Below are 27,428 nucleotides of genomic sequence, written 5' to 3'. Positions count from 1 at the left end.
AATTCAATTTCTGAACTGTAGCAGTAGATTAAAAGTCAGTTTTTGTGTACAGGAGCATTTCAGCCCACCTGGCTGTAAAATCAAAATTGGCAATGGTTTTCAAATATTCTAATCACACATGTATTCGATCGAGCAATCTCGAAGTATTTGAGCTCAACCAAAAAGAGTTACACAAGTAGTACCCAATCTGATGATGTTCCAGTATGGCTAAAATCAACACACTTGTATGTTAATATATTCACATTTACTGGAACCTACCTTCTGTAACAAATGGTGTTCTTTTCCCGGACCGTGTCTTGTCCTGAGCAGAAACTGAATAAAAAAGTTACAAATATATTTGTCCTAATTAAAAAAAAGAGACAGCTTCAAGAGAATTTCAAGGCTTTGTAGGCCATCTTACCCAAGATGGGATCATTTTCCTGCTTCTTTCCTTTCTCTTTTGCACTGTCAATGCACATCCAGAGTTCTTCCAACAAGAACTTTACTTTTTCTGTTAAATGAAACATTTTTATAAAGTGAGGAAAAATTGCTTGGAGAACCAAGAATTTGTTTTTCTGTTCTTACATGAAACAGACATCTCTATAACAAAATACACAAGAACATCAAGAAAACTGGGCACTCCAAAGAATATTAAATTAAAAATTAAACTATGAGATTGGATCCCAATTTATTACAATCCAAGAGGCAACAAAATCCTACCAAGACTTACAAGCTCTGACAATGTCTATCTTTTTCATAATAGTTTGATTTTGCCAACAAATTTCATATACAAGTACTGCAAAACAAGAAATAGAAAATAGAAGTTATTCTTTTGCCTGAAAATTGCTTTCAAAATATTCTAAGCAATTAAAAAAAAAAAAAATTAAAAGAATTTAAAAAAATCAATGCTAGTGTTTTTAGAAGTGAAAAAGTACAAGTTTGTCCTCTTATCTCAGTACTTTAGAGGAAGTTTTGAATGTGTAACCTTCATTTTGAAGTTAGGTTTGGATAATTTACAGGAAAAATATTTTAGATTATTAGAAAAAAAATCATAAAGCTTATCAGTTGGATAAGACAACTGTTTATTGTGGATTTCTACTTTAATTTAGCAGAGCGTCTCGCATGGTTACAGACTGCACTTCTATCTTGTCTCTTTTGCCAAGCATACTTCCCCTATGATCTGGATGATTTTCAAAAATAACGGAATTGTTTCTATTTTTCTTACTGTTTGCTTTGATTTCTAATTGCAAATCAATCTGCCACACACTACACATGGGAGTACATGTAGTCATTTTAACAAATCAAGTATCTTCCTTATTGCAAAACTGAAGGTAGTCTAGCCATCTATTACATTATTCCCCTCATCAATATAACATATTTCTATCAATCAACAACATCTGCTCTTAAAACAATTCTGCCATTCTCTTAACTATGTGCCACCCCGAGAAGTCCAAATGCTCTTTAAAAAAATAATAAAAATAAAGTAAATTCAGGAAGGAAAATAAACAAATCTCTATAAGGCATAATATTCATAATGGTTTGGTCTGCACAAAGAAGTATCTTGCAAAAACCTTACCTTTGTCTATATCTGTTGCAAAGCCTTCATTTGAACTCTGGGTCTCTGCATGTTTAACTGTTGAGAAGTGGGGAAAAAAGAAAGTGTTCAAATGAAACATTACCACACAAATCTGAAGGTCATAAAAGTTGAATACATACCCTTCCTGCACTTCTCTTTAAGTACACCATCAAGTTTTCCCTGTAAAAATTGAAAAATATTAATTATTCATGCAATATACTGGCTTTGGAGACCAGCTCTAAATTAGACTGAAAGCTAAATCCACATTTCAAACGTCATACTTCATTTTGAACATTTACAATCTCTTAAAACTGCTGTTTATTTGTTCATTATCTCCACATGTCATTACACTGTTTCAATGTCTGTATTATGAATAATTTCCTTATCTTCTTCCCAGAAAACTCAAAAAGTTGGATTGACAAAACAGGAAAGTTATACCTGTGCCTTCTTTAACTCTTTTTCAAGTTTTTTCTTCTCAATTTTCAGTTGTTTTAAGTCTTGTGAATGCTTTGTTGCAGCCTCTTCAAAAAAACAGAATCAAAATTCACGTTAAATATAAAAACAAAATAGTTAACTAATTACATTTATACAAGTTACCAATTTGTAAATCACATTATGAGGAAAAAACAGACAGTGTGAAATAAAAATCTACCCAAGTTACATTTTAGCACATTAATACTTCAAACTTAATGTACAATTCATGTGCCTGATTATGTTTTGTCTGCACATTTAATATTAAAGGGAAAAAATTAAGAATGAAGTGAGTGCCTTTTCATCTGCTTCATTCTGTAATTTAGAACAGAGGTTCTGGCTTAATGGTGAAAACACTACAGCCAACTGCATTAGAAAAATGTAGATAAGCATTACCACAGATAGTGCAGACAGATGTAGATAAGAATGCTGTAACTCTCAATGTCCAGCATAAACCTTCGGAGAGTGCAGAATCACAGAATCACAGAATCACAGAATGACCCGGGTTGGAAGGGACCTCAAGGATCATGTAGTTCCAACCCCCCTGCCTAGCAGGGCCACCAAACATACGCCTTTACTAGATCAGGTTGCCCAGGGCCCCATCCAACCTGGTCTTGAACACCTCCAAGGACGGGGCATCCACAACCTCCCTGGGCAGCCTGTTCCAGGACCTAACCACTCTCCTAGTAAAGAACTTCCCCCTAACATCCAACCTAAATCTTCCCTCTTTTAACTTAAAACCATTTCCCCTAGTCCTGCTATTATCAGCCCTTTCGAAGAGTTTACTCCCCTCCTGGGAGTAAGTTCCCTTCAGGTATTGAAAGGCTGCAATGAGGTCACCCCGCAACCTTCTCTTCTCCAGGCTGAACAAACCCAACTCCCTCAGCCTGTCCTCATAGGGGAGGTGCTCCAGCCCCCTGATCATCTTCGTGGCCCTCCTCTGGACCCTTTCCAAAATCTCCATATCTTTTTTGTACTGAGGGCTCCACACCTGGACACAGTACTCCAGATGGGGCCTCACAAGAGCAGAGTAGAGAGGGACAATCACCTCCCTATCCCTGCTGACCACCCCTCTCCTGATGGAGCCCAGGATCCCATTTGCCTTCCGGGCTGCCAGAGCGCACTGCTGGCTCATGTTAAGTTTCTCATCTATTAGGACCCCTAGGTCTTTCTCTGCCGAGCTGCTCTCAAGGACAACTCCTCCCAGCCTGTACAAGTGCCTGGGGTTCTTCCGGCCCAAGTGCAAAACCTTGCACTTTGCCGTATTGAACCTCATTAGGTTCACCCAAGCCCAGCTTTCCAGCCTGTCAAGGTCCCTCTGAATGGCATCCGTTCCCTCCACCGTATCGACTGCACCACTCAGCTTGGTGTCATCAGCAAACTTGCTGAGGGTGCACTCCATTCCCTCATCGATGTCATTAATAAAGATGTTAAAGAGCACCGGTCCCAAGACAGACCCTTGAGGGACACCGCTCGTTACCGGCCTCCACCTGGACATAGAGCCATTGACCACCACCCTCTGTCTGCGGCCTTTCAACCAATTGCTTATCCATCTAGTTGTCCACCCATCAAATCCACTTCCCTCCAATTTGGAGATGAGGATGTGATGGGGGACCATGTCAAAGGCCTTGCTCAGGTCCAGGTAAATGACATCGGTCGCCTTCCCTTCGTCCACCAACGCCGTCACTCCATCATAGAAGGCCACAAGATTAGTTAAGCATGACCTTCCCCTGGTGAAGCCATGCTGGCTGTCTAGGATCACATGCTCGTTCTTTATGTGATCAAGCATGTTGTCCAGGAGGATCTGTTCCATAATCTTCCCAGGCACGGAGGTGAGACTCACCGGCCTGTAGTTACCCGGGTCCTCCCTGCTCCCCTTCTTGTAAATGGGAATGACGTGACCCTTCCTCCAATCATCCGGGACCTCACCTGACAGCCACGACTTCTCAAATATGATGGAGAGTGGCTCAGCAACCACCTCAGCCAGCTCCTTCAGGACTCTGGGATGCACGCCATCTGGCCCCATAGACTTATACTCATTCAGTCTAAGGAGGCAATCTCGGACTTGCTCTACCCTTACAGTGGGGAGGGATTTACCTCCTTGGTCCCCACATAGAGGTATGGGGGTGCAAGACTTAGGGACGTGAAAAAGACCAGAATCCTGGCCACCAGTAAAGACTGAGGTGAAGAACTCATTCAGCACCTCAGCTTTCTCTTCATCTGTTGAAGCCATTTCTCCTTTTAAATTTACCAAAGTAGGTACGTCCGTTTTGGCCTGTCTCTTCTGGCCAATGTACCTGTAGAAGGTTTTCTTATTGTTTTTCACGTCCCTCGCCAAGTTCAGTTCTGCCTGCGCCTTGGCTTTCCTGATCCCACGTCTGCAAATCCGGACGGCATCCCTGTATTCTTCCCAGGTGACACAGCCTTGTTTCCAGAGCTTGTACACCCCTTTCTTCACCCTCAGTTCTGTCAGCAGGTCTTTGCTGAGCCATGCCGGTTTTCTACCTCTCCTGCCCACTTTCTTAATCAGGGGAATGGAGATCTCTTGTGCTGCCAGGAGGGCATCCTTGAAGAGCAGCCAGCTCTCCTCAACGTCCTTGTCTTTGAGGGCAGCACGCCAGGGGATCTTGGCCAGCATTCCATTGAGTAGCTTGAAGTCTGCTCTTCTAAAGTTCAGCGTCCTGGTCCTGCTCTTTGCCAGGCCCACATCACTTGAGATCACAAACTCAACCAGGGCATGATCGCTGGAGCCCAGGCATCCTCCAACCTTGACGCCTCTGATGATCTCCTCAGCGTTGGTGAGCAGCAGGTCCAGCAACGCTTGACCTCTGGTCGGTCTGTCCAATACCTGAACCAGAAAGCTATCATCAATGGATTCCAAGAGCCTTCTGGAGCTCTTGCAGCTCGCCGTGTGGTTTTTCCAACAAATGTCCGGATGGTTGAAGTCCCCCACCAGGACAAGAGCCCGTGAGCCAGACGCCTCACGCATCTGGAGCAAGAAAGCCTCATCAGCAGCCTCCCCTTGATCAGGTGGCCTGTAGTATACCCCTAATACCAGCTGACCTTTATTAGTCCCACCTCTAATCCTAACCCACAGGCTCTCAACCTGTTCTTGACTGTTTTTCATGGGGAGCTCCTCACAGTTTATCCAATCTCTGACCTAGAGAGCGACTCCCCCACCCTTCCTACCTCGCCTGTCTCTCCTAAAGAGTCTATAGCCATCGATGGCAGTATCCCAATTGTGGGAGTCATCCCACCATGTTTCTGTGATAGCAATAATGTCATAACTTTCAGAGTGCATCACAGTTTCCAGTTCCTCCTGCTTGTTACTCAGGCTCCGTGCATTAGTATAAAGGCACTTCAGAAGGGCAGAAATAAACAGTTGCATGGCAGGTAAACAGGGACTGAATTTGAGGTTCCTGGGGAAATCCACAAGCAAGAGAGATACTCAAGAGCTTGATGAAATATCAGCTCAATGATTTATACACAGAGAGCAGAGACACATGGAACTTGTCTTCTGATCAGATCAGGTCACAGAACACAGCAAATCAAAAGCAAGCACGCTGAAAGGCAGCTCAGATGGCAGTCCAATAAAAGTAATTATAGGGACAGAAAAAATCTGGATTGATAAAACATACCAAACACAAAAAGAACAAATCAAACTGGAAAAAAATGCAAAGTTCCTCACAGTATTTTGTTCTAGCTCTACCAGAATTTGCTTTTAGAGTTGGAGGGTTTAAAAAACACGCTGCATTTTAGAAGAACTTTAAAACATTAATATAAATAAAAATAATGTAACTATATTCCACATCAGGATTTGGAGGGTTTCTAAAATTAAGATCCAAGTCACTCGGTTTGTTGTGGCTAGCTAACAAAACTTTATGTTTTAATGTACACGGAAATTCAAATTGTACCCATGTGTGCCACATAGGAAAATGTTTGCCTTGCAAACAGTTCATCAAGGAAAGTATTGGAATGTTTTAAGCATATCAACTCTCCGCCAGCAAAAAAAAAAGAAGGGAGAGTATGAGGAGGGGAAAGACTGCAATGAGAAAAAAACAACAACAAAAAGCAACAATCAAATTGGTAGAACATTTTAAATTTAAAGAAAGTGCCAGGAGCACTACATATTGAAATATGAATATAAACATTGTCTAGATGAATCCTGCCAAGGTTATTGGTGTGCTGGAGCACAAGCTTTATCATCGCTAGGATCCCTAGTTCAAGGAAATTGATCCAATTAGCTTGAGAAGAAGCAGTTTTGAAGGGAGTTAAGAGCAATTTTTCTATACCTACAATGTCTCAAGACAATGGAACCACTCTATTAGGTAGTGCACAGTGGAAGGAAATACGTGCTTCTAACTGAATAAAGAAAATGATTTTTCACCATGAGAGCTGTCAGGTAGTGGATCAGATTGCCTGGACAGGCTGGTCAACCTCCATTCTTTGATGTTTTCAAGTTCCCTTCTAACTTACTCTAGGTCACGAGCCTACAATACCCTACTGAAAACATCCTGCAGATGTAATTCAGAGACTAAGCATCACACTTGCCTTGCTCTCTGGGACTTCAGAATTAGTGTTTTTCTTTTAACTTTTCCAATTACCTCTTTGGGTACCAAAAAGAATTAAAAGACAGAATACGACAACAACACTGGTAACACAGCATAAAAAGTTACCTTCAAGTTTCTTCACTTTTGCTTCCAGTTTCTTTCTCCTGTTAAAAAGAAGGCATTAATACATAATTTTGTATACAACTACACTGCATGAAAAATCACCAGAAAATAAATACAGACATTTCAGAGAAAACCTACTTCATAGACTTCAGGCCTGTGTCCCTGAATTTGAAAGCTTCAATCAGTGACACGCTGCTGACATTCCCAGATCAACAGATATATCTGTAACAGCAACAGTTTACTTACGAGAGCCAGTCCACTAATCCACGTATATAAATATACATTCCACTAAAGCTTTGAGCAAAAGAAAGTACTCTAAGAAAACTGGCTTCAGCTTTCTGCACTTCTGGGCACACAGTGCTGTGTGGGGTCTTGGTTGGTAAGGTTTTGGAAGCAGGGTGGGGTAGCCTCCTTGAGAAAAGAGTAGTTCCAACCAGCTCCAAAACAGATCCACTGCAGACCATAGCTGAGTTTATCAGTGACACTGGTATCATCTCCGTAGCAACATACTTAAGTAAAAATAAATAAATAAATAGAAGTTCTCCCCAGTGCAACCCAGGATTCTTCTGAATTGCTTACAGCCTACTGTGTTGCTTTCCCAGCAGACATCTAGGTGGTTGAAACACCCCAATGAGATGAGAACCTGCAAGTACAATGCTTCTTGTAGCAGAAACAAAAAGTCCTGGTCAACAGACTCCCCTTGATCAGGCAGCCTGCAGAAGACCCCATCTACCAGACATCCTTTCTGTAGGTCCAGTCCTTAATTGTCATCTACAAGCTCTTAGCTTCTTTGTGGCTGTTGCTCAAGCAACACTTTACAATCCATCTCTTTCTTAATGTAGAGCAACACCACTCCCCCTCCTGCCCTGCCTATCTCATCTAAAAAGCTTGTAGTCCTCAATTGCAGTAATTCACTTGTGCCATTTATCCCACTCTGTTCCCATTATAGCATCAAGATCATAGTTTTCTAACTGCACCATGATACACAACTCCTCCATCTTGTCTCCTGTGCTATACACATCGGTGTAGAGGCACTACAGCCGGGCTATCAGCTGCATAACTTTCTCAGAGTAGCCCTCCCACATTCACTTGGAACAATCCTGAGGTTTTTCTCTGCTACTTCCTAGAGCAATAGTGTTCCCTGGCTCTTCTCTGTCATTCAAAAAATATAAACCCTTCCTTTCCTGAATTAATTTAAAAGCTCTGCTATCAAGTTCAGGCAAAATACTGCCCAGAATACTCTTGCCACACTTGGTCACTTGCATTTCATCTGACATTGACAGACTGGTCTCTCAAAGCTGCATTCAACATCATAGAACCCAAAACCCTGAAAGCAACACCATCCACGCAGCCAGTCATTCATCCAACCTCTCTCTCTCCTTCCTGGGTCTCAGTCTCCAAATTAGAGGATAGAGAACACCACCTCTGCTCCCAGTCCCTTCTATATCTCTCTGAGAGACATAAAATCTATTCTGTGGACTCCTTATTCCCCTTGATGAATCCATGGTGACTAATCCTAATGATTTTCTCATCACAAGTCTGGAAAAGATTTCCAGGAGTAGCTGGTCCACTAACTTTCTAGCAATCAATGTGAGGCTGAGAAGCCTGTATCTCCCTGGGTCCTCCTTCTTGCCCTTCCTGAAGATAGAAGAGACAAACATGGGACAGGACATAAATCTATATTTATGTCAGCATATTGAAGTCATCAGTTTTCTTCTGAGACAGTGTCAGCAGTGGTGTTGCTACTCTCTGCTGCTTAGATAGGAGGCTACAAATTCCTTCAATCTTATATATACAAAAGAAGAGCCGTCTGGCAGAAGTGAAAACAGCAAGTGACAAAAATATTAGTCAGCTATGGCACACTGTTGTGTTTGAGGCTATCCATGTGTTTCACAAGGCATGTAAAGGTACAACATTATTTCATAGGAGAAAAACTGACAGTCCCTTAATTGTCTCTGTGGATCTTCATTGGAACTCTCTCCAGCATGCTCGTGTCTGTATTGTACTGGGGTGCACAGGACACACTCCTACAGGTATAGCCTCACTAGTGCTAAAAAAAATAATAAAAAATAAAGAAAAAGGGAAAAAAAAAGGAGGGAGAATGTCTTCCCTAAATCTGTTAACAACACAAAATTAACGCCAGTTTACAAGGAAGAAAGAAGTAACCAGTGAAGTCCCAGTGGTACGTATGCTGAAATATATCAGAAATAAAAGTTGTCAAGAAAAAAAACAACACCAAAAGAGTCTTTTATAATTAGACAGCAAGCATTAGTGTTGATAAATGCAAAGTGATGCACATGAAGTAAAGTTACAACTACAAATTCACAGCATCTAGCTGTACACAAGCTGATCTCCTTTTAAGATCATCAGTGCTTTCCATACAACACTGACAATTCACTGTTCCCAGCCACAACTGATTTAATGCTGGGAGTATGAGTTAAAGAGCAGTAAAGACAAATTCTTTACAGAGACAATAAACACTTAAGCTTCAGCTAAGGAAGCCTGTGAGTGACTGGTTACTTTAAGAACAAATTCCGGGAACTACCAAGGCACTGTTGCACAGTGTCATATACTACATGAGCAAAAATGACTTCTCTGCTTTCTGGGGCCACATCCTTTTTGTTTATTTCCAGCCACGATAGTTCAGTGTCTGCTCAACTACTTGCTTACAATAATTGTTTATAAAAGCAAATTACACCTATAATACCTGATAATGATTTATGCAATGGGCCCAGATGCTTATCAAGACAGGGAAAATGGATGGCAATAAGAAAAAAACAACCAAGAAAAAGAACCACCTAAAGCAGAGATATTACTTTCTTCTCCAACTTCATCTTGCTCTTAAAATCCTTCACTAAACAACTACCAGAAGCCACTTCAAAACAGAGTACTACATAATCTAATATTACTTTCTAGAGTATTTGCTATGCAGTTTAAGACAACTCTCCCATCAACTCCCTGTTCTACCAAACTACAAGCATTAACATGTTAGCAAAACGAAAAAGGTAACCAGGTAAGGTACAAGATCAAGATCTGGAAGAATAAGTGGAAAAGAAAGGTGGAAAAATACCAAAAATATCACTTACGCAGCATCACTTTTAACTATTTCTTCTTTAATTCTAACACATTCCAGTTGGCTCTCCTGATAAATCTTGAGAGAACTCTGGAAAAAAAGAAAACTTTATTAAAGCATGTCCTTCCTGGGTGGGGGGAGGGTGGGGACGTGGAGAAAAAAATGAAAGTAAAAGCATAGCAGACATTTTAGCTATTCTAGTGAGAACTGTTGCATAGCCAAAAAAGTATACTCAATAAGAAAAGAAGCACACTGAAAGGTCTCCCATGCACTTAAAGAGCAAAAGCTGTAACAAAAAAAGAATCTATCTTCTGAGCATATATATCCAACACCTCATCTGGATAGGAACTCAAAGCTGCAGTTGAGAGCAAAGCTAACATGCACCACTCACATAACCTGGCATTTGCTCTGGAAAAGCAATCAGGAAGTCAGCTATTGTGCACAAGACACTTGAGCACAGGGAACATGCTGGAGGAGTTAAAGGCATGTGCATGCCTACCAGGCTATGATGTCACTAGCATCGCTAAAATGTAGTGAAATGACTCTCATGACAGGAACGTAGGAATAGATGAATTATATACTCTTTAGCAAAGGCAGAGGAGATGGTGTCGTCCTCTTACATCAATGACCACCTGAGCTCCACTGGGGGATATATGAGAAGCTGACAGAGAGCTAATAGGATAGGGTTAAAGGGAAAGCAGGGGAAAGAGATATCATAGTGGGCGTCTGCTACAGGCTGCTTGATCAGGAATACCAAGTGCATGAGGGCCTCTATAAACAGATAGGAGCAGCTTCACATTCATAAAACATGGTCCTCATAAAGAACTTCAACCACCCTGATGTCTGTTGGAGGGACAACACAATAGGGCACCAGAAATTGAAAAGCTTCCTGGAATATACTGATGATAACTTCCTCTTCCAAGTGGTACAAGAACCCACAAGAAAAGGTGCTATGCTGGACCTCATTCTCACCAATGAGGAGAGGCTGGTGAGTAACACTAAGGACAAGGGCGGGCTTGGCTGCAGAGCCCACAAAATGGTGGAGTTCAAAATTCTTAGGGTGTCAAAGAAGATGCACAGCAACCTTGCTACTTTGGACTTCAGGAAAACAGACTATGAACTTTTGAGGGAACTGTTTGGCAGAGTGACATGGGAGAAAGTCCTGGAAGGAAGAGAGGCCCAAGAAAGCTGATTGGTATTCAAGGACCAGCTCCTTCAAGCTCAGAAGCAGCACATCCTGAGAAAATGGAATGCAGGCAAGAATGACAGGAGGCTTCTGAGGATCAACAAGGAACTTCTGGACTTTATTAAGCTCAAGAAGAAAGCCTACAGGGAGTGGAAGCAGGAACGGGTTACCTGGGAGGACTACAGAGAAGTTGATCGAGCAGCCAGAGATCAGGTTAGAAAAGCAAAAATCTAGACAGAATTAAATCTAGCCAGGGACATAAAGGGGAACAAGAAATTCTACAGGTATATCAGTGGTAAAAAGGTCAGGAAGGACGCGTGCCCTTTCTGGAAGGAAACTGGAGACCTGGTCACATGGGATACAGAGAAAACTGAGGTGCTCAATGATTTGTTTACTTCAGTCTTCACTGGCAAGGGCTCTAGCCACACCACCCAAATGGCAGAAAGCAAAGGTAAGAACTTAGAGAACAAAGACCTGCCTTGCTGTAAAAGAAGATCAGGTTTGAGACCACCTGAAGAACTTGAAGGTGCACAAGTCCATGGGACCAAACGAGATCCATCCTCAGATTCTGAGGGAACTGGCAGATGAAGTTACCAAGCCATTATCCATCATGGCAGCCTGGTGAAGTTCCCACTGACTGGAAAAGGGGAAACATAATCCCATTTTAAAGAAGGGCTAAAAAAGAAAATCCAGGGAATTACAAGCCAGTCTCACCTCTGTGCCTGACAAGATCATGGAGCAGATCCCCCTGAAGGCCTTTCTGAGACACAGGAAAAATAAAGATTAGGTGTTTGGTGGTAATCAACATAGCTTCACCCAAGGGGAAGTCATGCCTAACAAACTGGATGGCCTTTTATGATGAAGTTATGGTGTCAGTGGATAAAAAGCAACTGATGTAATCTCCCTGGACTTGTGCAAAGCATTTCATGCTGTCCCACATGACATCCTGGTTGTCAAATGGGAGAAAAATGGATTTGATGGATGGACCACCCACTGGATAAGGAACTGGCTGGGTGGTCACACTCAGAGAGTTGCAATCAACAGTTCAATGTCCAAGTGGAGACCAGTGATGAGTGGTTTTCCTCAGGGATTGGTGTTGGGACTGGTGTTATTTAATATCTTTGCAGGCAAGGTGGACAGTGGGATCAAGTGCACCCTCAGCTAGTTTGTGGACAACAGAGTGGTGCAGTTGACACAGCAGAGGGATCTGGACAGGCTTGAGAGGTGGGCCCATACCAACCTCATGAAGTTCAACAAGGCCAAGTGCAAGGTCCTGCAACTGCGCTGGGGCAATCTCAAGCACAGATACAGGTTGGGCAGAGAATGGCTTGAGAGCAACCCTGCAGAGAAGGATGTGGGAGTGTTGGTTGATGGAAGATTCAACGTGAGCCAGAAGTGTGTACCTGCAGCCCAGAAGGCCAACCGTATCCTGGATTGCATCGGAGTAATCAAACCAGCAGCTCGTAAGAGGTGATTCTGCCCCTCTGCCCTTGTGAGTCCCCACCTGGAGTACTGTATCCAGTATGAGATCTCCTGACATAAGGACGGCATGGAGATGTTGGAGCAGGTCCAGAGGATGGTCACAAAGATGATCAGAGGGCTAGAGCAACTCCCCTACAAGGACAGGCTGAGAGTTGGGGCTCTTCAGCCTGTAGAAGAGAAAGTTCCAGGGCGACCTTTCAGTGGCCTTCCAGTACTTGATGGGAGCCTACAGGAAAGCTGGGGAGGGCAGGTAGTGACAGGATGAGGGAAAATTGTTTTAATCTGAAGGAGGGCAGATTTAGACTAGATATTAGGAAGAAATTCTTCATTGTGACAGTGGTGAGACACTGGAACAGACTGCCCGGAGGGGCTGTGAATGCACCCTTCTTGGAAGCACTTGAATCCAAGCTGGACTGGGCTTTGAGCAACCTGGTTCAGAGGAAGGTGCCCCTGCCTGTAGCATGGGTGTTGGAAATATAATCTTTAAGGTCTCTTCCAACCCAAACCATTCTATGACTCTATTAAGGCTTGCTGAGAGAAGACAAAGATTAAATGCAGATCTAACGCAGAAGAAAAACTACATAGAGCAACACAAAAAATGTTATTTCCCTACAGGCAAAAACGAAAACACCAAAAAACTCCCAAACAAATCCTAGAGCTCTGAGGTGTTCTTTTTTTTGTTTGCTTGTTTTCTGGCAGAAATAATAGTTAATGTCTAGTAAATAAGTGTACTTTGAGGATTTGAACAGTTAAATTTTCTTCTGCAGAATAATTAGGTAAGAGGCAGGAAAGAAGTCAGGAATAAACCCAAGTAGCTAATAATGTAGAACCATACATTCAAAACTGTAAAACAAACAAACAAAATACTAATTAGTTCAGACAGATTCTTTGCATCTTTTTAATAGTATAGTTTAAGAAGAATTCAGTAATCTAGTAATCCAACCTAGAATAGAAAAGGAATTTGAATATAATTCCTCCTTTCCTAAATAATAACAACCAAATAATATGATTTAAAAAAATAATAATCATAGAGCAAAAGTTCAGGTAGTTCCTACCTGAAACTTGCTGCCATTTATTTGATTTCACCTAAAACCAGAGCTCCTTGTCCCAACAATCTAGCAATAATTGGGCTCATTACAATTTGACTCACCAAGATAAGTATTAAATGTTTGCTTCTCTCAACAGACTAAGTGCAAGTTATTTAAACCTTACAAGCACACCTTTTTCTCTTCCAACTCTGCTTTCAAGGAACCCAACTCCTTCTGACCCTTTTCCAGAGGCAGGATTTTCTGTAGCATCTGCTCCACTTGACAACGTAGAGCAGAGATCTCCCTGAAACAGGAAATATAATTTAAATTATAAAAAATTCCAAAATTGTACAGGTACTTTTAAAACTAATTAATCAGATCAAGCTTACCTTTCAGCAAATTGAAGCTGTAATCTCTTGTTAAAGTAGACATTTAAGATAGTTCATTCTACATCTTGAAGTATATTTCAGTCCAATCACCACTTGCAAAACAAAATCTAATGACTTCCAACCAACAAGCAAACATTTCATTTTGCAAGTCTAGCATCAAAATTCACTTCAACGTGTTTTAACTGAATAAGCAGAACTTTTTTTTGAAAAAAATGAGTAATTCTCAGCAATGCAGATTTGAAGTAGTTCATATATTAGACACAGACAGATAGTTTTGAAGCCCCATTCATTTTTTTAAGTCCACCAAGTCTGCTCTTTACTTCAGAAAGGCATGCTCTCTTCACTTAAGCCTTAAATAAAAAGGCTCAGGCCCTCTTGTGAGAAATGTTAATATACCACCTCCGTGAAGACACTAATAGAAAAATAAAGGATATCAGTGCATTTCTGTTGATACTCCGTCAGCAAATGGCTGCAAAAAAAGATAAAAAATATTATTCATAAAAGTCAATTACACTATTCATTTTCTAAACTGATTTTAACAACACATCCTAAGATACTTTTCCTTTTACTTTATAAACAAGTGCAAAAAACAGATGCTCAGTTTCTGTTTTCAGATAGAATTCGATATTACTCCTTGATTTCATTAAGCCATTCAAATCTCAAATCAGACTTCCAGAAATTGAAAAGAAAATACAACCAAACTAATAATTACATAAACTTACATTTTAATCACATACAGTGATTAACTCTTTACAGCTTTTATAAAAAAAATAGAAAACATACAATTTGGTAAAGCAATGTGTATGCATTTGTGTGTTTATCACAAAATTAAGCCCTAGTTTTCAAACTTAATATCTTCCAGGGAAAAAACACACAAACGGAAGAAAAACAGTTCAAAAGATTCTATGGCTTTAATCTTTATATTACTATTATCCTAGAAGTCTTAAGTATGTAAAGGCTACTCTGACCAGTGGACAGCATCAGGAGAGCTATTTTATCCTTTCTTCAAATTTAACAGTTTTTACGAATGGAGAGAAGAAAGAGCAAGAATGAGAAGTACAGTGGCAGTTATTCCAGAGAGACCACCATTACTTTCTCATGCAGCAGGTAAAGACCCATCAAGTCAGCCAAACAAATAAAGGGGCTGAGTTGCAAGTAGACAGAGCAGAGGTAATTCACATAGCAAAGGAGTGCACAGGCAAGAAGGAGGAGGACACAAAGTCTGGACATAGGAAAAGTTCTCTATGGGAGCACAGAGAGTTTAGAAGAAAAGGGTCTCAAAGTAAAGTGGCAAGGGCTCTCTTAAATGTCTTCTGGAAACTAGATTAGCTAAAGCCTGATTGACATGTATCTGGAGAACAATAATAAGAAACGAACCATTGTAATTAGGAGATAAAGCAAGTATATCTGGCCATGGTATGGAGCATCACAAAACATACCATGGTACTTTCATACAATTTTACACTGATGGTTGTTGAAAAGTGGGGGAAATGGTCCCAGAAGAGAAAGCAAACTATAAGAAGCATTTTGAAATGTTATTGTTCTAACCATTTTACAGCATCACTACACATTCTGGTATTTAATTCCAGCAGCATTTCACATCTCAATGCTAGGATGAAGTTTTCCTGGAAAGGTTCTTATACATCTGTGCTCGGCTTTCAGTTCTCACACGTGGTTAGCAATCTATAAAAAATCAATAAATCTCTTCAAAGAGCTTTCTCTGATAGCTACCTATTCAGAATAATAATAAAAAAATCCTACAGAACTACACAAAACATCCTTGGTTTTTGCTTTCATTTTTTTTACAAAAGACATTTTAAGGTATAAAGACGCCTTCAAATCTAGATTTCAGATTCGTTACTGAAGAAGTTTCTTTTACTTTGAGAGTTTATTGTTGCGCATTAAATGAACATCTACATCCCATAGATCATATCTGGTTTGTTAGTTAAGAATAGCAAATATATATACACAGTACACAGGATGCACACTTGTACTTACTCGCCATGAATCATTTTTTGCTTCAGTGCAACTAATGCAGCTACATATTCATTTATGTTCTGTAAGGAAGAGTATCAAGCTGGTAAACATGTTTCATTCCCAAAACAGTACCATGCACTGTAAATGACTCCTAATCTGACTAGGAATGCTTTACATTGCAAAATAATCTGCCTTTTTAATTTTCTCTTATAAAACAGCTTACTTATTTACTAAAAAAATATTAAAGCATACATACAAATATGCATTAAGAATGCAGACTCACACATGAAAATATGTATAAAGAGGAAAAAAAGTTCTTTAAGCTTTGCACAGTAGAATATGTAGAAAAATCATCATAATTTATCTCTCAAAATCAAATTAAACTCGGGAAGAGTATTTTGAATAAACTATACCTAGTTCTTTTCAGGCTACAAACATCCCAGATACATGATTCATATCAATTCTAGGTGCACCTGAATGATCTGTCCCACTCTATGAACTCTCAGCAGCGTCTTCCTCCCACTTAAAGGGGAAACAAAGACCGTTCAAAGAGTCATACTACATAACGTTCTTGCAAAGGCAAATATCTTTCTTCCACTGCATCGAAGCAACCTCATAAGGATACTAGAAATTCACTAGGCGTCTCTAGCCGAACTGCAATTCAACTGCAACGACAGGAGATATTTTTCTACCAAAAACATGCCGCATTTCGCTCATTTAAGCTCGCTTCTGCTGCTACCTTACCAGAACCCGTATGCCACATTCACTATCCGAATTCACGCTGCCCCAGAAGGGATGTGGAACCCAGCGTTCCTCACCCCACAATGGCCCGGCCTACTCCCACGACCGCGTCCTTAAGCAAAAACCCTGCCCAAGCGCTCCAGCGCTACACGGACCACAGATCATGGCTACCTGCTGGAGAACACCACAGTTCTTGCAGGGCACGGCGGCGGCGGCAGTCCCCGCTGGCGGCAGCTGTGTCTCCCCAGGCATCATAGTCCCTGCCGCGCCCAACGCCCCGCGGATCCACCGCCCCCCGTGCACGCCTCCCTCCGCACAGCTCCGGCGGCGACGCGGATGAAGCGTCACGAGCCGCGCCGCCACCTCGACGAGGACCCGGGAGTGACTGCGACGCTGCCTGACTGGTGGCAGCGAAAAGACGGAATATGGCGTCCTCTAAAGCGGGCGTTCGTCGAAAGGGCCCGGTGAACAACATCGTGGCACGGACTGAGGAACGGTGCTATTTTGGTTTTTCGATACGTGCATTCCTGCGCCGCGCTGCTGCCGTTCGGGCGCGAGTGTAGCCGCTGTCAGCGCAGGCGCCGATGTGGAGAGGCCTTTTTCGCCTCGCGAGAGAAGGAGGTTGGTCGCTGCAAGCTACAAGATGATGATTTTATTTAACTCGTGTTTTTCAGCTATAAGAGGAAACAGATGCTGTCCATAAGGGGAAGCAGAGAAAAGCTGTTTTCTGCTTTGCCTCCGCAGGTCTCCATCCATCCTTCTCCTAGCTCTCCTTTTTTAGGGCTTTCTGATGAGGTTGTTTGATTCAGCACAGGCCAAGTTCCTCATTGGTCTCAGACACCACCTCCTGACTCATACAACAAATAGTAGAGATAAGGGTCTAAAGTTCATTTTCAGGAGTAGTGATTCGTGCATAACAGAAGAAATAAAAACAGAAGAAACAGAAGAAAGTAGCAAAGTGATCATGTATCTAACAATAGTTAGGCTAATCATCAAAAATACAAATCCAATTTACAAGGTTAGTCCCAATCTGTGCCAGCCATTTTCCTTACCTGGTAAGTCCCAAAGACTGTAAAAAAGTGGCAAACCAGCATCTGTGAGGAAGCCCCTTGAATCAGACCTTTGGTTAGGGTGATTGGAACAGTTCAGAAGTCTGACCATTTTTTTCATCTTAGCACGAGCTTCTACAGAGGTGGTGGCATTATGAATAGCAATACATTACCCCTCAGCCAAGTTTAAGATGCTGCATATTTATTTTCCATTTGCACCTGTGCCCAGCAATACTCCATTCCAGATGCAGCACCCAGCATTCTTCTTTGTCAACTTTTATGCCATTAATTTTGTCCAATGCATCTGGATCCCTCTGCAAGTCTTCTCATCCTTCCAGGGAGTCAACAGCACCTGTCAACTAACATGCTGAGGATACATATCACTCCTGCATCCTGATTATTGATTGAAGATTATGTTGAAGAAAACTAGCACTAGAATTGAGGCACTGGTTGTCAACTCATAGCTTCATTCTTTAAATGCCTTTCAATAGAACCTAGGGTAATTTCCATAACTTTACCAGATACTGAAGCTAGACTAACAGTTTTCTAGTTTCCTTGGTCTTTTCTCATGCTGTTACTGTAGATCAATAAAACACTGAGTAGATCACAGTATCATAGTATCGTGCGAGTTGGAAGGGACCTTAGAGATCATCGAGTCCAACTCCCGGGATTCGAGCCTTTCTGTGTAGCAGAGCAGCATTTCTGCCACTTGCGGCACAGGGGGGATTCAAACCCTGGGTCTCTGGTGTTGCAAGCAGCACCTTACACCACTGTGCCACCAGAGGCACATAGATGAAGCTGGTCAGAGCAAATAAGGTTTATTAATGCATCCATGACATGGAGAACTTTTCTGTGTGTCCATGCTTAGATCTTCCTAGTCCAGGTATTAAATGGACTTACCCAAGGTGAAGCCTTACTGGACCTGGAACTCACCACTGTGGAGGAGGGCATTAGAGAGATTAAGATTGGAGGCAGCCTGGACTGTAGTGACCATGCCCTTATGGGGTTTGTGATCCTGAAGAATGCAGGCCTGGCAAAAACCAGAGTCAGGACCCTGTGCTTCAGGAGAGCAAACTTCTGGCTTCTCAAGGATGGGATCCCCTGGGAAACTGACCTTAAGGGCATCAGGTACAGAACAGAGCTGGCAGCTCTTTAAGGACACCCTTCTGAGAGCACAATGGCTCTCCATCCCCCAGCAGAAGAAGTCAAGCAGGAGAGGCAGGTGACTGTCATGGCTGAGCAAGGGCCTGTAGCTTACACTGAGGGAAAAGAGGGAAATGTTCGGGAAGTGGAAGCGGGGATGTGTACCCTGGGAAGAATACAGGGCTATTGTCCTTGTTTGTAGAGATAGGATTGGGAAAGCCAAGGCACAGATAGAGCTGAACTTGGCAAGGGATGTGAAAGATAAGAAGGGTTTCTACAGGTACACAGGCAGGAAGAGACAGGCCAAAGAGAGTGTTCCCCCTCTGATAAAAAGTAATGGAGAGCTGGCTTCCTCAGACATAGAAAAGCTGAGGTATTTACAAGTGCTTTACCTCAGTCTTCACAGGTGGTCAGGCTTCCCATATCTGCCAAGACCCTGAACCTCTAGATGAGGGCATGGGGAGAAGATTCCATCCCACTGTAATAGTGGAACGTGTCTGAGACCTCCTCATGAAATTGAATCCATGTAAATTCATGGGGCCAGATGATATTCATCCTAAGGTTCTAAAAGAGATGGCTGATGTGGTTGCTGAGCCTCTCCCCATCATGTTTGAAAAATTGTGGCTGTCTGGTGAAGTCCCTGGTGACTGGATAAATTAGCCCCATTTTTAAGAAAGGGAGAAAGGAAGACCTGGGGAAGTACAGGCTGGTGAGCTTCACCTCTGTGTCTGGAAAGATCATGGAGCAGATCCTCCTAGAAGCCTTGGTAAGGTGCATACAAGACAAAAAAGTGGTCTGAGACAGCCAGTATGGCTTCACCAAGCCTGACCAATCTGGGGACCTTCTGTGATGGAGTGACAGCACTGGTGGACAAGGAAAGGGTGATGGGTGTCATCTTCCTGGTCTTCTGCAAGGCCTTTGACATGGTCCCTTACCTTGTCCTTCTCCCTAAATTGGTGAGGTGTGGATTTGAAGGATGGACTGTTCGATGGACAAAGAATTGTTCTGTGTCAGAGTGGAGGCCAGTCACAAGTGATGTCCCTCAGGGATTGTTCTTGGGACTGGTGCTCTTTAGCATCTTCATCAGTGATGCAGATGATGGTATCAAGTGCACCCTCAGAAAGTTTGCAGATGACATCAAGATGAGCAGTGCCATCGATACACTGGAGGGGAGGGGAGCCATCCAGAGTGACCTGGACAGGCTGGAGAAGTGGGCCCATTAAAACCTAATGAGGTTCAACAAGGCCAAGTTTAAGGTGCTGCACTTGGGCCAGGTACTTATAAGGACTGGGGGAAGATCTTGAGAGTGAACACTTGGGTGTCCTGGTAGACAAGAAGCTGGACATGAGTCAGTGGTGCATGCTTGCAGCCCAGAAGACCAACTGTGTTTTGGGCTGCAGTAAAAAAAGAGGTGGCCAGCAGGGAGATGGAGGTGATTGTCCCCCTCTACACAGGTCTTGTGAGGACTTATCTGCAGTACTGCATCCAGGCCTGGGGTCCCCAGCACAAGAAAGATGCAAAGCTCCCAGAACATGTCCAGAGGAGGGCCACTAAAATGATCAGAGGACTGGAGCACCTCTCCTATGAAGAAGGGTTGAGGGAGCTGGGATTGTTTAGCTTGGAGAAGAGAAGGCTTTGGGAAGACCTCATTTTTGGCCTTCCAGTACTTGAGAGGAGCATATAAACAGGAGGGGGAATGACTGCTTACAAGGGTTGAGTAGTGATACGACAAGTGGAAATAGTTTTAAACTGAGGTCTAGGTTAGATATTAGAAAGAAGTTTTTCACTCAGAAGGTGGTGATGCAGTGAAAAGGGCTGCCCAGAGAGGTTGTGGATGCCCATCCCTGGAGGCATTCAAGGCCAGGCTAGATGTGGCTCTGGACAGCCTGGTCTGGTGGTTGGCAACCCTGCCCATGGCAGAAGGGGGTTGAAACTAGATGATCATTGTGGTCCTTCTCAACCCAGGCCACTCTACAATTCTCTGATCTTCCAAAGATGAATAGCAATTCTATTACTAATATCATGTGATATTAGCATACTAAGGTAACACTCCATCAGTATACTTTCATTCAGTTTCTGATTTGTTTGGGTTATCAAGACCCCCATATTTGTTCTGACCAGGTGCAGTTTAAACTTGACATTTTAATTTATTCAGTCCTGCTTAGCCAGCTATACTGCAAACAGTCTTTTATTCAACATCAACTCTGAGAGGGTCAGTCCTTAATTTTTTTCCTCTCTTTATGCTGCTCTACAAGTTACAGGTCTCTGTTACATCCCCACTTACATACACTTTTTTTTTTTCCAGAAGATTTGTAAGTCATATTCTGTACAGAAGCCATTGCATTCTTTTAATTCTCTTTTTCTTGCCCTTTCTTGAACCTTCCCCCATTTTTCTTTTGAGATGGGGGATTAGGCCACGTTTGTGCACAATTTATCAATTTATGGACTGTCTTGATGTCTTCTCTATTTTATTTTTTGCTCCTTTCTTACAAGTCTTTTCTTTCACACTACAGAGAAGATATATATATTTTTTTTCACAGAGAAGGAAGATATATTTCACAGAAAAGATATTTGCATACAACTATCTGTAATAACTGTTGCAATAGGTGAGGGTTGTTCTATTTTAAATGTGAAGTTAGGACTGTTTCTTCCCATGTGCACTCCTTTACATTTAGCTTTCCTGGATTCCATCTATCATTTTTTGCCCAAGTACTCCTAAGACTTTTCTGATTGTAGTTCTTCTCAGTCTGCCTACAGCTCTCTAAAAAATATCATACCACAAACATACTTTGACACTGCTTCCAGATCCTTGGCAAATGTGTTGCACAATTAGGTTCTGGAATAATCCACGTGGGTCTTTACTCTTGAATCCCTTTTATTGTGGAAATGGACTACTGACTCCTACTTTCTTATTTCCTGCCTTTTAACCAGTTATTTCTGTAGTTACTTGTTTCCTGGTCGTGTAATTTTTAAGAGCTTTTAATGAATGATCTTTTGAAATACCTTCTGAAAATCCATGTTCAACTTTATCTCTCTTGGCCACAAGCTTATCGACTCCTAAGAATTTCATTAGAGATGTAAGGCAGTTCTTCCCTTAAGAAAAGCCATTTTGACTTATTCCCATCTTTAAGCATACACCTGCTAATTCTAATCTGTCATACAGTTTTTGTTAAATTCCCTGCCATAGACATCAGACCTGTAGTTTTCCAGATTTTCTTCTGGCATCCTTTTAAAAAATTGACATTACAGTTAACACATCCCATTCTCCTGCTGCCAAAGCAGTTTTATATTAATTGCTGTGTATGAAAGTTTGTAGTTTGGCCTTGAATTATTTAAGAACTGTTCAGTATATGAAATCTGGTCCCTATGATTTGCTACTATTCATTTTGCTTATATGTTCAGTATCCTCTCATAGCGACCCTTCCGAGGCAGAACCCCTGGTGAGTCTCCCCATAAATAAGAGTCTGTCTTTGGAATTTCATCTAGCTCTGCTGTACTGAAAGCAGATGTAAATAATTACTTTAGACTTTGCATTACTTTTCTCAGTATGCTCCTTTAAATTTCTTTCAGTTTTCCTGATGGCACAGACTATCTGGTAAGCTTCCAGAGCCTGAAGTGTTCTAGAAGGCATTTATTATTTGATTTCATGCCTTATGCAATTGTTCCTCAAACCCCTGTGGCCTGCCTCATGGCGTGGTTTACATTTCATCTGTCAGAAATTAGGATTCTATTTTCAATTTTAGACCCAAATTTATCTTTTGGAGGGATGCTTCTGAAAAGCAGTCCATAGCAACAGGCTCCCTTGTCTCTGCTGCTTAACCACCACAAGTTCCTTTTCCCCTGATAAACATTTGCTCTGAGTCTCCAAAACGGTATCCTTATAGTCTCCCTGTTGCTACCAGTTATTTTAGCTACCCCTCTATGCAATTTCTTCAGTTTTAGGTAGTTTGTTTTGTTTTGTTTTGTTTTGTTATTTTATTTTATTTTTTTCTTATTTTTAATGAACACACATATCGGTGGACTTTTTTTGGCAGTCTGTAAGGGTCTTATGTAATGAATGAAAAGTCAATAGAAACATCTCTGTGCTGCTCTCTCTGTGTACACAGCACCTTAGAACTCTTGATTTGCCTTCTGGAGGGACACACATTACTGAATCATACTGCTTCTACTGAATCATATTGCTTCTTGCCATGGGGATTATGACCTCAAAAGCATTTGGAAACACCTAAGAAGAGCTTCTTTGAAGTGTAGGGACTCCAGTAGATCCTTTGCACAAGAGGATATTGGATTTATGCAGGAGACTTACACCGCAACTGAGTGGCTGGAGCCTATTTAATCTTTCTCACCAAAATCTCAGCTTCTTGGTAACCTAGTTCTGATCATGTCAAGGGATTTCCTTCCTTCTTCTTCCTCATCTCTACATCATTTTCCCCCTCACCTCCCAGTGGAAATGCTATTCACCAGGACCCCTGAAGCATATAGATCTGTGGCTGTCAGGGTCTCTAGGGCATCTTCTCCTGTATTCCCTTACCATCCTGGAGGTGTGTCTTTATGGATTCAACACTAACTTATAAAATCAACTGCCAGGTCTTGAGAATCCTCAAAGGGTGATTTTCTCTCCTATCTTGAGCTGCTTTAAAATTCATGCTCACACCCTTAGTATCTGCTGGTTACCTATGTTGCAGGTATGCTTGTTCCTACATTGTCTGATCTTCACAATTTGGCTTGATTTCTGGTTTGAGCTGCCCTCTTGCTACAGGTTTGCTGTCATTCTGGATTGTTGCCTGAACTATAATTGAATATTATTATTGAAATTATTTTGCTCTTCTTGCTTTTGTATTGTGGAATTTGCTGACTTCTCAGCTTTCAGCTCTACGTTCATAGAATCACAGAATGGCTTGGTTTGGAAGGAACTTCAAAGATCATCTAGTTCTAACCCCACTACCATGGGCAGGGTTGCCACCCACTGGATCCAAGTGCCTATATGTTCCATGTGGAGCAGTGTGTCCCTGCTGCTTCCTGACAGTCATACAGGTCAGTTGGCCAAAAGTAGTCACTGAGAAAAGATACGAGTAATAAATGGCACAGGGAAGGAGAGAGAAATATTAAAGGAAGATGAAGTACAAAAACACATATATGTTTCAACCAAATAAGTTTTGATGGGATGATCTGTGGGAGATGGAGAGGTCAGCTTGGCCTTGTTGAATGTCAACTGTTTGATAATGAGGCTCTGGAAAGCAGACAGAAGGTCTGAATAAACAGGGATGTTTTGTACCTAGGCATAAGATAAACTCTCTGCTGATTATGAAGACTTGTTATGGAACTTGCTTGCTTTCTAGCCAATGGATTGTTAGTGGAAATTTACTGAATGTGTGTGTTAGAATATAAAAAGGCTTGCTTAGAAGAATGAGAGAGAGAGGTACTGCATTATGATCATAACCATCACAGCAATAAAGAAATTTTCCTGGCATGAGAACCCTGCATTGTGTTGCTAACTCATGACAAAGATCCTTGCTCCTATCCTTGCACTGAAAGGAAGAAAAGATGAGGAAAAGATAAAAAGATGATTTTGGCCAAGCTAAAGAAGAGAATAAAATCACATGCCTGTACAGAAATGCTGGACGATTGTCAGGCTATCATGAGTGAATGGAATTTGCCCAGTGCAAAATTAAGGAAAATCACAACACAGACCTGCTGAGATAAAAAGGTGTAATCAAGGAAAATGTGTGTTGACCTAGTAACTGACATTTTTGCAGCAGGACACATAGGTGCAAATTATTGTAGTGCTATCCATACCACAACTGTACTTTTTGATGGTAACCAAAGAATGTACACTGAAGTGGTAGTGCTCTAGCATATACGTAAAGTGGTATGTAGTAGTTCTGTGTGAATGTCCAGATCATGTCTGTATAGTAGTGAGGGAGAAGAACATGAGTCAGAGGTCTACCTCAAGTTTCTTGTCAGCAGTAGGAAGACCATGCATTACCTCTGAAAGGATGCATTAAGCCTGCTGCTGCCGTATGGTCTTCTTTGTCAGCTTAGGTGAGACAAACACTTACATAAAGCAAAACATTTCATATTGTATTTGTAATCCAAGCACATAGTAGCATCTTCATAAGGTTGTTGCTGTAGGGGCTTGTGTGCTTTCTTTGTAGCAGTGGCAGGAGTCTGGGCTGCATATCAGTGACTAGAGTTTCTGCAAAAGAAGACCACACTTTCTTTAAGACCTTTGAAGCCATGAACTTTGAAGACTAGGATGGGAAGAGCTATTCTGCAAATGGAACTTTGATCTGAGAATTTCATGCTAGGGCTGCAGAGAACGGAATGCAGACTATACCTCAGACGACGTTCCTCAGAGGTGCCATTTTTCTGAGCTGCAGTTGCTATGGTACTCTGAAGTTACTCAGTATCTGAAAAGATCAGCAGCTTTGTAAGGACTCCATAGCTAGCTACATTGCAGTGGTAAAACTATAGAGCTGCTCTGCAGACGTACTGTAACCATGACACTGTAAACCTCTGCAGGGAGGTGTGAATCATACAATGGTTATGTTCGTGTTGAACGCTGCAGTATGACAAAGCATGTAGTTCTATGGGGTAATCGTAGCTGGAGCATTACAAGGTTTGTCTGCAGCACGGACTGTATTATGGAAATCCACTTGTAGGCTTTCCAGCAGAAGCTAAAGTTCCAGCACACATTTGGGACAGCAAGTACATGCCACTACCACCTCCATGCAGGACACAGTAGATAGCCAGATGCTGTATTCCTACTTTACACTCTCTTTCTAGAAAAAAACACCTCTTTTGGGCACCGAGCCCAAAGCAAAGGACCATTCTTTTCCTTCCCTTCTGCTTGACCAATAGACTCTGAAACACAGACGGTAAAGGGAAGGGCCACAGCTGTGAAGCTCATCGCCAAGCAAGCAGCCAATTTACTGCCAGCACTAGCATTTCTTTGTTGTTATCACGTTTCCTTTTTTCCTAGCTTTCAACCTCAAAACTCCCGATTTTCTCTTTATTACAGCCCGCTTTGCCCTGCGTACCTGGAAGACCGCCCGGCCCCGCCCTTGAACTAGCGCTCCCCCCAGTCCCCCGGCCCCGCCCTCAGCCCTTCGCACCACCCCCTTCTCGGTCGCTCGTGCCCGCCTCTTCAGTGCGGCTGCGCGTGCTTAGCGCCGCTCAGCCGAGGGGGAGTTGGCGGCGCTTGGACGCGTGCGCGGCCGCCAGGAAGCTGGACCTTGGGGTGGGGGCGGGAGGAACGCGTTGGCATGGCGGAGGCGCGGCCCAATACAGGTAAGTGTGGTTATCGCCTTCGGGCGAAGTCGGGGAACGGGCTGGTGTGCTGAGCTGGACGCGGAAAGGAGGAACGCGCATCGCTCTGCGGTAACGTTCGTGGGCAGAGGGCAGAGCTGCGGTGTTGGCAGCCGAATGCCGGCAGTCAGGGGCGTCTGGGCTGGGGCACCACCTGTTGTTACGTGCCGCCCGCCCGCACCGCAGCGTTGTTGACTCCGCAGTGCTGAAGGTGGCCGGGCTGTGCGTGTTCCGCAGGATGTGCTAGGGAAACTTTGGCCAGGAAGAAATATGTGAGTTTCAAGTATGTGACGAGCAAACGGGACCCCCCCCCCCCCAAAAAAAAAAAAAAAAAAAAAAAAAGCAAAAAAAACATTTGATTTCTGAAAAACTTACCGCTTCTCGGAGACCGCCATTATCCCCCCTTCGCGCCCCGTGCTTACCATGCTCTGCAGAGGGCGGTGCTACTGACCTGCTCTTGTTTCACAGGCATTTATAAGATTGTGGTATTCGGGGTGTTTCCGTGTAGAGCCTTGCAAGGGTTCAAGAGATGTCTAAGGTGCGTGCTGCTGGTGAGCTCTCGTCCTCTCCAGTGCCCTATGGGTGACAAAACAGAGCACGTGCCACGTGGAGGGGGGGGTTTAGGAACCCAGCCTGGGGTGGGATTGAATGCCACAAGTAGAAGAAATTGTTTCCGATGCTGGCTTTTAAGTTGCGGGATCAGATTAACTTTTTATTTGCTGGATGTGGTTGCTGTGGAAGTAGAGCAACCCTTCAAGATGCATGTTCTCGGCTAGTATTTAATGACCTGTAGCGTGTTATGGGCACTTAGTACTAGAAAAATTCTTATACAGTTGTGTCTTGGGTATGTAAATAGAAACTGTGTGCCTGGAGACATTCATGATATTTACTGCTTTCATCACATCTTCTGTTTCTCTTGTGTTCTGAATAGACTTCTCAGTTAATCAGTATGGCTTTGGGCTCGCTTGATGAGCTAACTCCTCTCACTGTTAATGAAATTTTTGTCAAGTACAGAGTGCTGGACTTGAATGGCTGGGGATGAAGAAAAGAATACAAGTCTCTGCTTTTGCAGCACCCTTAAGTTAGATCAGATTTAGCATATCATTACTTTATATTTCAGATACTAACTTTAATCTTTTCTGTTCTTAGCACCCGGGCTGTGGAGAGGGAAAAATAATCTGAGTTCATTTTTGATATTTTGAAAATGGGCCCACAGCCTTGTGGGAAGTGAAATAGCCTGTGATGTGGTTTGGAGTGTAGTGTTTGATAGATTCCATTTATATATCTTTCCAGCCCTGTGCATCTAGAAGGCATATCCCAAATTAGACGCTATAGTATTTAATGGTCATTATA

The 27,428-nt window shown here is 42.4% G+C and overlaps 2 protein-coding genes and 1 long non-coding RNA gene across 6 annotated transcripts in view; 1 reads left to right on the top strand and 2 right to left on the bottom strand.

Moving 5' to 3' along the window:
* ICE1 (interactor of little elongation complex ELL subunit 1) overlaps positions 1-16,959 on the bottom strand; it is a 36,938-nt gene extending 19,979 nt beyond the window's left edge. The window contains exons 1-12 of one of the 2 annotated variants that reach the window (XM_072329954.1): positions 16,747-16,959; positions 15,856-15,914; positions 14,292-14,326; positions 13,858-13,876; positions 13,661-13,772; positions 9,786-9,862; positions 6,703-6,740; positions 1,994-2,076; positions 1,696-1,735; positions 1,556-1,612; positions 401-490; positions 259-312 (exon numbers count right to left, since the gene is read on the bottom strand). In XM_072329954.1, the coding sequence (XP_072186055.1) occupies positions 259-312; positions 401-490; positions 1,556-1,612; positions 1,696-1,735; positions 1,994-2,076; positions 6,703-6,740; positions 9,786-9,862; positions 13,661-13,772; positions 13,858-13,876; positions 14,292-14,326; positions 15,856-15,914; positions 16,747-16,830 (748 nt within the window). In that variant the 5' untranslated portion in view covers positions 16,831-16,959. The remainder of the gene's footprint in view (positions 1-258; positions 313-400; positions 491-1,555; positions 1,613-1,695; positions 1,736-1,993; positions 2,077-6,702; positions 6,741-9,785; positions 9,863-13,660; positions 13,773-13,857; positions 13,877-14,291; positions 14,327-15,855; positions 15,915-16,746) is intronic. The other variant, XM_072329955.1, reaches the window with a different exon arrangement.
* A 7,951-nt stretch (positions 16,960-24,910) lies between these two features.
* LOC140248540 (uncharacterized) lies at positions 24,911-25,841 on the bottom strand. Its single transcript, XR_011902852.1, has 3 exons — positions 25,808-25,841; positions 25,105-25,177; positions 24,911-24,963 (listed from the first exon to the last, which is right to left on the bottom strand). It is a non-coding gene; the product is annotated as an uncharacterized lncRNA (long non-coding RNA).
* A 62-nt stretch (positions 25,842-25,903) lies between these two features.
* Positions 25,904-27,428, top strand: part of NFX1 (nuclear transcription factor, X-box binding 1) — a 68,967-nt gene continuing 67,442 nt past the window's right edge. The window contains exon 1 of one of the 3 annotated variants that reach the window (XM_072329349.1): positions 25,904-26,057. In XM_072329349.1, the coding sequence (XP_072185450.1) occupies positions 26,033-26,057 (25 nt within the window). In that variant the 5' untranslated portion in view covers positions 25,904-26,032. The remainder of the gene's footprint in view (positions 26,058-27,428) is intronic. The other 2 variants (XR_011902851.1, XM_072329348.1) reach the window with 2 other exon arrangements.

Source organism: Excalfactoria chinensis, chromosome 2 (assembly GCF_039878825.1).
Source record: "Excalfactoria chinensis isolate bCotChi1 chromosome 2, bCotChi1.hap2, whole genome shotgun sequence".
Lineage (NCBI taxonomy): Eukaryota > Metazoa > Chordata > Aves > Galliformes > Phasianidae > Excalfactoria > Excalfactoria chinensis.
The sequence above is the reverse complement of the archived record's forward strand: the minus strand, read 5'-3'. Positions and strand labels throughout refer to the sequence as shown.